At 30.9% G+C, this 12,426-nt stretch overlaps 1 protein-coding gene across 1 annotated transcript in view; it reads left to right on the top strand.

The window, feature by feature from the left end:
• The window catches only part of LOC117173604, a 99,812-nt gene extending 88,739 nt beyond the window's left edge, over positions 1-11,073 (top strand). The window contains exon 2 of the mRNA XM_033362244.1: positions 10,733-11,073. Coding sequence (XP_033218135.1) covers positions 10,733-11,073 — 341 coding nt within the window. The remainder of the gene's footprint in view (positions 1-10,732) is intronic.
• The last annotated feature ends 1,353 nt before the right edge of the window (positions 11,074-12,426 follow it).

Genomic DNA, 12,426 nt, shown 5'->3' with positions numbered 1-12,426 from the left:
GTTATTTATAATTATATTTGTTCCTTAACATTTATTAATAAAAGAATTACCAAGATTATAAAAAAATTAGATTATCAGTAACAAGAATCTTGTTTATTTTCGTAGAAACTAATCGCTTTTTCTCCTTTTAAGAGCAATTACCGAAAACCTTAAGATTTCCGTCAAAGAGAATTTGATAAAAAAAGATAAGATAGCGACATCAAGAAGAATTAGTTAGGAGTAGTATCCTTGAAATGGGGAGTGCAACCACGAATGTCCAAAAATAGTTAATCTTTTTCACGAATGGACACCCAGGGGCTGTTCCGAGTACATAAATTTTGGCGGTTGCCATGCCAACGATGTCAACATGCTTCGGAAGTTTTGAACATGCTTTTTGAAGCTGCTGGCAAGCTTCACATGTCAAAATGTTTGGAATCGCAAACTGAACATAGATGTGCTTTCAAAAAATTAAAATAGTTTATTGCAAAAATTTGATGAATGTTAGTAATAGAGATGCGTCGCTGATATTTGTCTTTACAGCGATCTGTAGACGACAACATTGAAGATGACGTGAAAGCAGCCACAACAAACTTTCGCCTAACTGCACACACTCACTCACATGTGTTTCACTAGCCTTTTCTATGAGTAAAATGAGCCGTTGTGAGAAGAAGCACGGATTTTCCATAAGACGCCATATGCATTACACAGGTTTAGACCGCGGACCTACGCTTTATATACCAAACGCGATGTTCGAAAATCCTAAAAAAAAAGATCGAGGACCTTTTTTAGTCTTTTTTAGTTACGTATATATAACGATGCATAACCTAACCTCTAAATAAGCTATTACTCTCTAATTTTTTTCATGTAGTCCGGTCAGTTTGGGCGTGAATATCTCAGAGAAAAAAAATGGTACAAAAAACTGTATATTCTATGCCATTGTGTCTTTATTTTTTCGTCGATTGCATGCCTAATGGTTATTGTGCAAAAATGTGGTGAGGAGCTGTCATCATTTATTTGCCGAAAAGCACCGAAATAATGCACGTCGAGAACATAGGTCAACTTTGAGAAGCTCCTGTATCGTCAAATTTGCCTAGAAAATTTCGATTTTTTTTATTTATTCTTCAAAGCCTTAACAAGTTCTATCTTTTTCAAAAATTAAATATTTTCATAAGCGTGGCTATAAAGTAGTTTCAAAGAAAAAAAATTATCTTCAATACTATTGCACCTACCGCAACGAGCCAAAGCTGTTAATGTTTGCAAAAGGATAAGAATTAACACCATATAAAAACGTTCGATTAATAATGACAAAGTGAGGATACTTGTTTCATTGAAGTGTAGCGGTACATTCAAAGAAGCAGGCGGGCTTTGAAGCACAGTAGCACGCAGCTTCTGGTTCCTCAGTTCAGGGCTGTATAGCGCGCACATAATACATCTGCACCCCGCCCTATCAGCGCTGATATGTATCACTTTGCATTGTTCTTAATAATTATATTTTTGTGGAGGGGATTTTTTTTCTTTTATACTTAGTAAATGATTAATTATTAACCTCTTTTAACTTGAACATTGTTCGCTGTACACGCGTACTGCTAGCCGGATGGTCCGATTTATTTGATTCCTAAACTAGGCCCACGGTCATTGATGGAGTGCTTCTCTCACTGTTTCATGGATAACATAATAATAAATTAAAAGGGCATGCTCTTTTCCTTCTTCAATATAAGAATACTATTCTTCGTACGCTTCATTTGTTACTGGTACGATTAAAAATACTACTTCCTCGTAACGCCTTTAGTTTTGGTTTAATATTCTTCTTCAGTGCCTCATCCTAATTATTAAGTAGTAACTAGTAAAAAGGTAATGTTCATTGTAACTTTCTTTTAAATATCAAATAATTTTATTTACCATTATCTTTTCGAGTGATTTTTTATCAGGATCGTTGAAATTCTTTAAATAAATAGTAATTAATAAATATTTAATGATAATTAACCATAATAACAATAATTAAAGTGTAAAATGTTTCATGTTGTATTCATTATGAAATTGTTATAATTATAAATTTATTAAATCATTATTATTGTTCTAATTATTAAAATAATACATATCTAATAGTTAATTATGTATTAATAAAGCAATCGAGTAATTTATTAAACATTAATAAGCACTACTTAATAATTAGTCCATAATTGTTAACAAACATTACATTGCTAGTCATTATTTTTAACTGAAATAAGACACTAAGTCACTACTTATTCAAAATTAAATGAATAATAATTGATCATTAATGCCAATTGATACAATAATATTAATTATATGAATAACTTAATAGAATCCAAATACTAACACAATTTTAATACCAATATCTAGATTTTAAACTGAAATATTAATCATTAACAATGGAATATAACAGAGACACCTGTAGAAATGCAATAAGATTACGATAAGAATGTGGCAATTTGGGACTCTGACCAGCTTTCAGCTTTAAAGAAGGAGTAGGTCAAGTTCAAAAAGAGTACCTGTTAAATTACTGCTGCACTGCCAATATAAACCATGCAGAGTATTAAATATGTAGAAAACTTTGCAAGAAATGCATAGACCTACAAATTATTATTGATTCTTATCATAAAAAATATTTATTTTCTATTTTCACATATCCTAAAATATTTTTCAATCTAATTTCAAAAATTCAAAAATGTTTTTTTAAAAATTATTTCTTATTATTTTATTGCGTATTGATATGTGTAATTTCAGTTTCATAATATCCGGATAGTTGATAACATGTGCACTTAGAGTGTGCCCAGAGTAGATACGACCCTGCTTTCAAAACCCCGCAGAGTGGCAAACGAAAGAGGTGGCATTATCACTTACACAAAGAAGCTGTTGTATTTTAGTTGAAATATGCCAGCATTTAAAATACTTATTATTTCTACTAAACATAGTTTTTATGCAATCTATTTATATGGTGTTAATACTTATCATATTGCAAACATTAACAGGTTTGGCTCGTTGCGGTAGGTGCAATAGTATTAAAGATAAATTTTTTTCTTGTCAACTACTTTATAGCCACGTTTATGAAAATATTAAATTTCTGAAAAAGATATAAGTTGTCAAGGCTTTGATGAATATATAAAAAAAAATCGAAATTTTCTACTCAAATTTGACAATATAGGAGCTTATTAAAATTTACCTATGTTCTTGAAGCGCATTATTTCGGTGCTTTTCGGCGAATAAAGGATGACAGTTCCTCACCACATTTTTACACAATGACCACTGATCATGCACTCGACGCAAAAATAAAGACAAATTTGCATAGCATGTACCGTTTTTTTGTGACATTTTTTTTCTTTGAGATATTCACGCCCAAACTGACCGGACTACATGAAAAAATTAGGGAGTAGTGTGTTAGTATCATTGTAACTGTCGTGATCAAACAACTTGACGAAAAATTCGTCATCAGTATAAATCAAGATGTCATAAAAAAACAATATAATCTCAAGGATGTTTTCCTGTAAGTTCAGAATAACTTTTATACAAATAGTATCTACAAAATTTCAAAATTAATAACCTAACTCTTTCATAAATAATTTCTGTTTCAGATGAAATTTTTCAGTTTAGATCGTAAATGATATGTTTTTAATTTTTTAATTTTCAAACTAATTTAAATTTTAAAATGCATATTCTGTTCATTTAACTCCTTTATATATATATATATATATTAATGCAAATTTCAACGTAATCTTCAGCGATTTTTCTTTTATTTTCATAGTAAGTAAACATCAACGACTAATAAGCACGTACTAATTAAAAAATTTCTATTTTATTCCTTAACGTATGTATTTTCTTTTAGAATAAGGCTTAAAAAGGACCTGAAAATCAGGTTGAAACATTTCGGCACAAAATTTTTTACAATAAAAAATTTTTCTTATACCAAAAAAGCGGAATAGGCCTCAAAAAACATTATTTATAACTATTTTATTTTGGGTTAAAAGTGTGTCTTGTTCAGTTGAAAATGCATGTATTTTGTTAAAAATTTGTCCTCTTTAGTAGAAAAGTAGAATGCAATCTTAAAACTTTTTAATGAGATCACTTTGGTTTTTTTATTCTGCGAGCAGATCACTCTTGCCAAAGACTGCTCCTAGCCTTGAAATATAAAAAAAAAACTGCAATCGCATTTTACATCAGCAATGGAATTTAATAACGTATATTAAAACGAATGCCATGCTTCACAGGAATATTACATAATGTTAATGTTCATACTCATAAAAAATAATAAGTTATAACTAAAAATACTAACTTAAAACAGAAAATACTGTATGTTACAGGAACCTCACTCAGAAGTAGAAAAGTACCATTTAACGGCTTGCACTTCATTATCACCACAAAACCAGCTTTCTAAAATTAATACGCCTTCAAACTTGTATATGCTTTTACTTGTTTTGCGGCGTAAAAACTGTGAGATTGAATAAAATATGACACTATATCCTCCACAGTGATCGAGGGCACTGAGCTCACATTTTCACTAAAATATATATCTATAAGAACATACGGATCAAAGTTTTCGATTTTTCCAATTTTTTGTAAATATCGGGTCTTGACATCTCTCGACAATTTTTCCAAATATTCACTCTGCATTTAGAAAAAACAAAATACATTTTTAAAAGCTCTAGAAATCTATGCAAACTATAGGGGAATACGGGCAATGCTATCCCTTCAGTGGTGCGGCCATTTTAAATTTATATGGTTTCACTAGCGAATCGAGTAAACGGAAAGGATACTCTACACAGCGTATCCTTATAGTATCCATATAGTATCCCTTCCGTATTATGCAATAAAAACTAAAAAAAGACAGCACGATGGGTATTTAACTTGTTGAAATTCCAATTCTAAATTGAATTTTCCATTAGAATGTCTTGGAGTAAATGCAATAGTATTTTTGAGTAGTATATTGCCAATTGCGTCGTAGCCTTGTTTTCTCATATTTCCACTGTATGGTGATGGAATACAGCTAAACTTCTTAGTTACCGACGGATAATGCCTACGCACTGTTTCTAAAAGAAAATGTGGTTGAAGCCGCTTTTTGCCCATGTAAATGATGGTTATTAGAATTTTTAAAGTTCTTAACGCTGAAAAATCTATCAAAAATACTCCGTGACATTCAAATGGAAAATTTAACGTAGAATCTGAATTGCAACAATATAAAAGCCCATCTTGTTGTTTTTAAAAATATTTTTACATTCTCATCAGAGAAGGTATTAGATTTGTGTAAAATTTGACGCCCCCCCCCCCAGTTTTTGTCAAATGGCCACGTTTTCAGACCCCTGAATTCGAAAAACAGGTTTTTAATATTGTGTGAATGTCTGTCTGTGAACATGATAACTTTTGAAAAAATTAATATATTAGATTGCCCTTTGGTACACTCGTTTAGTGACCTAAATTAAAGGTCAAGTTCGTTAGCCAGCCATTTTGAATGGAAATTCAAAAAGTGGGCATATTTTGAATATTTTTGAGACCACTTTTTTCAAAATTCAAAAATTCTCTGTACGGTTATTCATAGAATTCAAAAGATTTAACAATTTATCCTAATGACTTTTTTGAAAAATAAAAAATTACTAGAGTTATAGCATTTTCAAAATCCAGGAAAACAAACTAAAATGAACAATTTAAGCCAAACAACGCATGATATGAAAAAAGTCAAAAGAAGAAAAACTTTGATTTTTGAAAGCCCTACAAGATTATGATAACAATTTTTTTAATTTCTTCAAAAAGTTGAAAATTCCAAATTTGATAGTACCAAAAATGTTTGAAACCACATTTTTTCAAGATTCAAAAATTCTATGTACGTTTGTCCATAGTACTCAGAAACTCAAACAATTTATTTCCATGAGTTTTTTCTATGAAAAGACAATTATCAGAGTTAGAGCATTTTCAAAATCCAAAGAAACAAACTAAAATGAATATTTTCAGCCAAAAAACGCATGATATGAAAAAAGTCAAGAGAAGAAAAACTTTTCTTTTTGAAAGCCCTATAAGACTAGGATAACAGCTTTTTTAATTTGGTCGAGAAGTTGAACACTCCAAATTTGATCGTACCAAAAATAATGAAAAATCCAAAAATTCCATTTTTTGGTCCAACTATGCAAGATACAAAAAAATGAAAAAGCTCAAATTACGCGCCCTGGAAAGAACTACAAATTAAGAATGAATCACTTTTCGATACAAGCTACGAGAAAAAATGAGACAAAACTTGTTCAACCAAAAAAGAGCTATAATTTTTGATAGGACAGATAGTTTTTGCTTTAGTCGTAAAAAATAATATTGTAAATAAAAATATTAAATTTATTTCTAAAACGACAAAAGGTATGAACTTTAATTACCAGACAAAAGTTGTTCGCCTAAAAAGATCTATAAATTCATTATTAATTATTTTGTTGATAGGACGAGTAGATTTTCTTTTAATGGTAAAACATGAGATAAAAAATGCAAAAATTAACATTTTGTAAAAAGCACAGAAAAGACGAAAGAGGACATAGGCTCCTATATAGGACACTATATAGGTTCCTGCATTAGACTCTATGCAGATGCGCAGTAGTTTCTATTTCATCGTAAAAAACAACATTAAAAATAAAAAATTATAAAAACAAGGAAATAAGACTTAGTATGATTCAATCTTTATGCATATTAGGAATTGTAATGATATACATTTATTGAAATGGTACATGTTTCAGAGCAGCTTAGAATACAATTTAAAGCAAAATTATAAACAAATGCAAAAATAATTATGATAAATACAATTTGCTTTTTATTTTGCCATTTTTTATTAAGTAATCCCTGGCAGAATTACATAAAAAATGTATTATAATTGATATAAAAGTGTTGTGTATAATGTAGAAAAGAATGTGTTCGTTAAAGCCAAGAGAGCTTTAACAAAAGAGAGTTCAAAATTACAGTTGTAGGTCGTTTCACCTTTGATTTTAAAAGGTCTGCCCGAATGCGGAAGAAATGCAAAGACTAAGCGTGGAGTGCGATTGCCCTCAGTCGCGTGCCATAGGTGCACTGAAACTCTTGAGCTAAGCTTTTTTAACGAAAGAGAATTCACAATTACAAAATTACAGTGGTGGATGTTTTAAGTTTTAATTTTTAAATTTTTGCGCAAGAATGTGCGAAAATATAAAGACCGAGCGTGTAGCGCGAGGTAAATGCATAATCGAGCACATTTCAACACATTTCAACAAGTTAAATACCCATCGTGCTGTTTTTTTTTCTTGTTGCATCATATGGAAGGGATACTATGTGGATACTATAAGGATACGCTGTTGAGTCTCCTCTCCGTTCACTTGGTCCGCTAGGGACGATGAGAATGCTTTATTGCGCATGTACGCGAAACAGACCCTGTGTTTCCATTCGTGGAAACTATTCACGAATTCTTGGACGCTCGTGGTCTACCCCTCCTTACCAAACACATAGGGTGATATCACTCCTTACTATTCCATCATGAGCGAGACCTATCACATTTTCTATATTGCTTATGGGAGCGTTAACTTATGAAGTCACGCACTGAGGGGCAGGGGAGGGGGGTCTTGTCAAGCGTGACAAATAGTGACACATGGGGGGGTGGGGGTGAGTCATTCTGCGCGTGATGTTAATTGATTTTACTCTTGATTTTAACTGACAACCTGAACAGTATAAGTCCATAAATATCCTAGCTGCTTGATATATTCTTTGAGAAGGATAAAAAAGTGTTAAGGTAGTCCGGTTATTGGATCGATCAGATGAAAAAAACATTAAAATTGTTATTGGGTCGATCAAATGAAAAAACATTAAAATTTTTTTTCTGAGAAATGTGTCCTCTTTCACGTAATGACTTTTTTAGGGGTCCTTTGCAGGTTAAAATTTGAATTATCACTGTTTAAAGTCATGTCAAAAAACATGGGATCATATCGAGAGGCCTTTCTCGGCCTCCAAAAATGTTTAATTTTGGCTTTGAAACACGTTGAATATTGTTGGAAAACTTTTTTAAGGCAGAAAATATAATGCGAAATTTGGATTACTGCTCATTTATACGTACTTCCAGGGTATTTGAGCCTAATTGTAGCAAAATGTAGCCTAGAGTCAAAAATGTAGCTAGAATCGAGTCAAATCAACATTTAAATTTAAATTTTATTATTATTTAAAAAACGTTTTATTTATATTGATCAGCATAAAAGCTTGTTACCTAATTTAGTGATTGATATCCAGGCCAAATTTTGTATTTATTTCCAAATTTCAGAAAAAAAATAATGGACATAGCTTTGACTAGCTTTCCCAGTAGCCGGACTACTACAAAATTGACAACAAATTTTATTATTTGTAGTAACGATTCAATTAGTATCAGCAACTAAAAACATTGCTGTCCCTACTAATAAATCAGCAGTACCATATCTTACAAACTAAATAATCAGCCCAAATAACAATTTTCCTTAGTGTTCTATCATTTTCGGCATTTATGCATTGGAAAATGACCTCCATGGCAAATATAAATTTTTATCGTTTGTCATGTAAGAACAAAAGAAATCATTTTTATGTAAGTCAGGCATGATTTACGCGCTTTAACTGCTTCTTCCTAGGTGGAAAAAAATGTGACGGGCACAGCACTGGCCCATTTCAGCCTACCGGAGTTCCAGTAATGGCTGCGCTGCACAGTGGTATGGAATAGGAATTTACTGTTCATAATCGCCCACAGCTCGTTTTTCTTAATAGATTTAACATTTTTTTTTTAGAAATGCTCAGCAATTAATTCTTAAGAGAATCGTGGTTTGCTTTTTTAAAATTTTTTACACAGAGCAATAATATATAAACAAATATAGTGAAAAAATTGACCATTTTAGATTTGTGAATTTTTATCTCAAGAAAAAATATAGATAAAAACTCACTATCAGCCAGAGTTATTGCACATGCATTCATAGAATATAATTAATTTTAATAATATTTAAATTAATTATTATAAACAATTTATATAAACAAATTCTTTATAAACGAGTTTTTCTGATAGCTGAATTGATTTTTCTGAACAAAAGTGATTCACAATTGTCTTTAAAGCCATTTATATGCTTTAAGCTTTATCAAACATAAACAATATAGAGTGTTTATAACAATTTAGTTAAACAAGCCTCCTAATCGGCCGTTTTCTCGTAGAAAAAAATGTTTTTTTCTTCAATAATTATTGGAGTCACATTTATTGCGGTGACTAACCAACGAAATTAAATAAGGAATAATTTATATGATTGTTCTAAACAATTTTTTTAACAAAACTATGATTTATTTTTTTTACATGCAAAAAGGACGGCTTTCCACTGAAATTATCCGACTATAAACTAACAGTGATTCCAAAACTGGATATTGGACATTAAATAGTAATTTGCGTAATTGTTAATAACAATTTCTGTAGCAAACTGTCCATAGCAATAACACTATACTTGTGTTTTTAGAAGGCACCTATCTTTCATTTGCTTTATGCAACTTCCTGAAAAATAAATGAGAAACAAGTGAAAATAAGGTGCAATAACACTGTACTTGCGTATTCAAAAGTCACTTATCTTTTATTTGTTTTGTACGTAACTTCTTCTGCAGGTTTGTACATTTCAATTGTTTGTATTATTATTTCTAATAAAAAATGGATACTCTCAAGGTAGGTAAGAAGGTCCTTTGTGATATTCTTATTGCCAATGAGAGTACTGACGTGCAAGGTTTGTTAAGTTTCATGCAAACTGAGTACAATCTTGATCCTGGGCATCTAGAAATAGTAGCTAATCATTCGAATTTGTATTTTTTACCTATATTTCAGAAAAAATGGAAAGAATGTTTGAGTATAAAAATTCAGTTTGAAAAGAGGTTCAAAAAGTGGCTAAAAACTGACTTCCTTGTTACTTTTTCTGGGATAAAATCAAAAGGAGGAATAAAAGTTCGGATAGAAAATTCGAAGATGCTTTTGCTGCGACAAAGAGATGAAAATTAATGTCCATTGAAGAGAGTTTTACGGCTGCTGAGATACAGGATGCATTTATGCGAAGTTTACGAAAAAGTGGAAGAAAAAAAATTGCAAATGCTATAGTTGTTCTTTTGAATTCTGACGATACTGAATATTTAAACATTTCAGGTAAATCTGACTTTGAATCATATGTGCTTTACTCTTCAGAAGAAGCTTTAGCTTTAATGCAACAGGCCAGACTATCAAAGTATCTATATAATACTATTCACTTACAGGCCAAAGAAAGAAAGGCTGACATTTATCCTTCATATGTGAATGTATTAAAGATTAAAAAAGATTTTTATCCTTCAATTATTCGAATATCGGAAGAAGGAGCCATGGTTGAGATTCAGTCTCTTATTGATCACACTATTCAACTTCTTTTTAAAGATCCGAATTTATGCCTTCCGATTTCAGAGAATAGATTAAAGATAACTTATTTGGACTTTGAAATTAAATGTGGCATCGATGGACTGTCAACTGATGCAAAATACAATCAGAAGTTTAATAACAACGATTTGACCGTTGACTCTTTTTTCACAGCATCAATGGTGCCAATATGGTTCAGGGTATAACACACGGGAGAAACAGTTTGGATGAATCCTCATAGTTCCTCGCCAAAACGCTGTATACCTATCATGAGTAAATATGCAAAGAAAACAAAGGAATTAACGAAATCGGAAATCAAAAATATTAAGACACAAGTTAAGAAGCTTAGACCCACAACAATTACTACGACTAATGGTGTGTATATAGTGACAACAGAAATGAAGCTAACTATGTTGGATGGAAATGTTTGTAAAGCTCTCACTGATACTCCATCATCTTCTACTTGCTACATTTGCAAAGCGACACCATCACAAATGAATGATCTAGAGCGTGTAAAGCAGAAGAAAGAAATTGTATCCAGCTTAGAATTCGGTCTTTCTACTTTGCATGCCTGGATTAGGTTCATGGAGTGTATACTACATATTGCTTATCGGTTACAAATCTGCAAATGGAGCATATGCAAGAAAGAGGATAAAGAAACGATGAAAGAAACTAAGAAAAGACTTTGCAACGAATTTCAAAAGAAGATGGGGTTAATAATTGATTAACCAAGTGAAGGAAATGGCAACTCTAATTGTGGTAATACGGCTCGTAGGTTTTTCTCGAATGTTGATCAATTGTCAGAAATAACTAGATTAATTAAAGAACTCATTAAAATGTTTAGAAACATACTACAAATGTTAGTTAGTAGCAGAAAAATTCCTTCTCTCTTTTTCAACGAGTATTCTTTTAGGACAGCAAAACTATATGTGAGCTTATGTCCATGGTACTACATGCCTTCTTCAGTTCATAAAATACTGCTACATAGCGGAAAAGTTATGGAAAATTTTATGCTGCCAATTGGCATGTATTGCGAAGAAGCTTCTGAAGCCAGGAACAAGGTTATCAAGTACATTCGACAGTTCAACACACGAAAAATTTCTCGATTGCATACTATGCACGATCTAATTCACAAACTCCTTGAGTCCTCAGATCTTTTCATTGCATCCTTGAAGCCTGAATGGGAAAAAGTTGAAGTTGAACTTGATCAAGAACTCGATGAACTAATGGAACAATTCGAATCTAAAAATGATTCGAGTTCTGAATCTTAATTTATTTAGTTTAAGTTTTTTATAATAATCTTATTATTATTATAAGTATCAATTTTTTCATTGATTCAATAAGACAAATAAGATTATCACAAAAATGATTAAAGAAAAAATAACTTTTTTCTACGACTAACCACAGATTGTCACGCATTGTTTTAAAATTATTATTAGCAATTACGCAAATTATTATTTAATGTCCCATATTCAATTTTGGAATCACTGTTAGTTTATTGTCGGATAATTTCAGGGGAAAACCGTCTTTTTTGCATGTAAAAAAATAAAACATAGTTCTGTTAAAAAAATTGTTCATAATAATCATATAAATTATTCTTTATTTAACTTCGTTCGTTAGTCACCGCAATCAATGCCACTATACTAATTATTGAAGAAAAAAACATTTTTTTCTACGCGAAAACGGCCGATTAGGAGACTTGTTCAACTAAATTGTTCTAAACAATCTATATTGTTAATGTTTGATAAAGCTTAAAGTATATAAATGGCTTTAAAGACAATTGTGAATCACTTTTGTTCAGAAAAATCAATTCAGCTATGAGAAAAACTCGTTTATAAAGAATTTGTTCATAGAAATGTTTATAAAAACAATAGTTGTCAACTCATGCTAATTTTTTTGTTAAAAATTATGACTCTTATGAAAAATATAACAACCAGCGTGAAATAAACGATTTTTTCTATGAAAAAAAACCCTAATAAGAATTTGTTTATAAAAATTGTTTATATAAATTAAGTTAAATATTATTAAAATTAATTATGTTTTATGAATGCATGTGCAATGATTCTGGCTGATAGTGAGTT

This window comes from Belonocnema kinseyi, chromosome 5 (assembly GCF_010883055.1).
Source record: "Belonocnema kinseyi isolate 2016_QV_RU_SX_M_011 chromosome 5, B_treatae_v1, whole genome shotgun sequence".
Classification (NCBI taxonomy): Eukaryota; Metazoa; Arthropoda; class Insecta; order Hymenoptera; family Cynipidae; genus Belonocnema; species Belonocnema kinseyi.
Note: the sequence above shows the minus strand (reverse complement) of the source record. Positions and strands in the feature narration are given on the sequence as shown.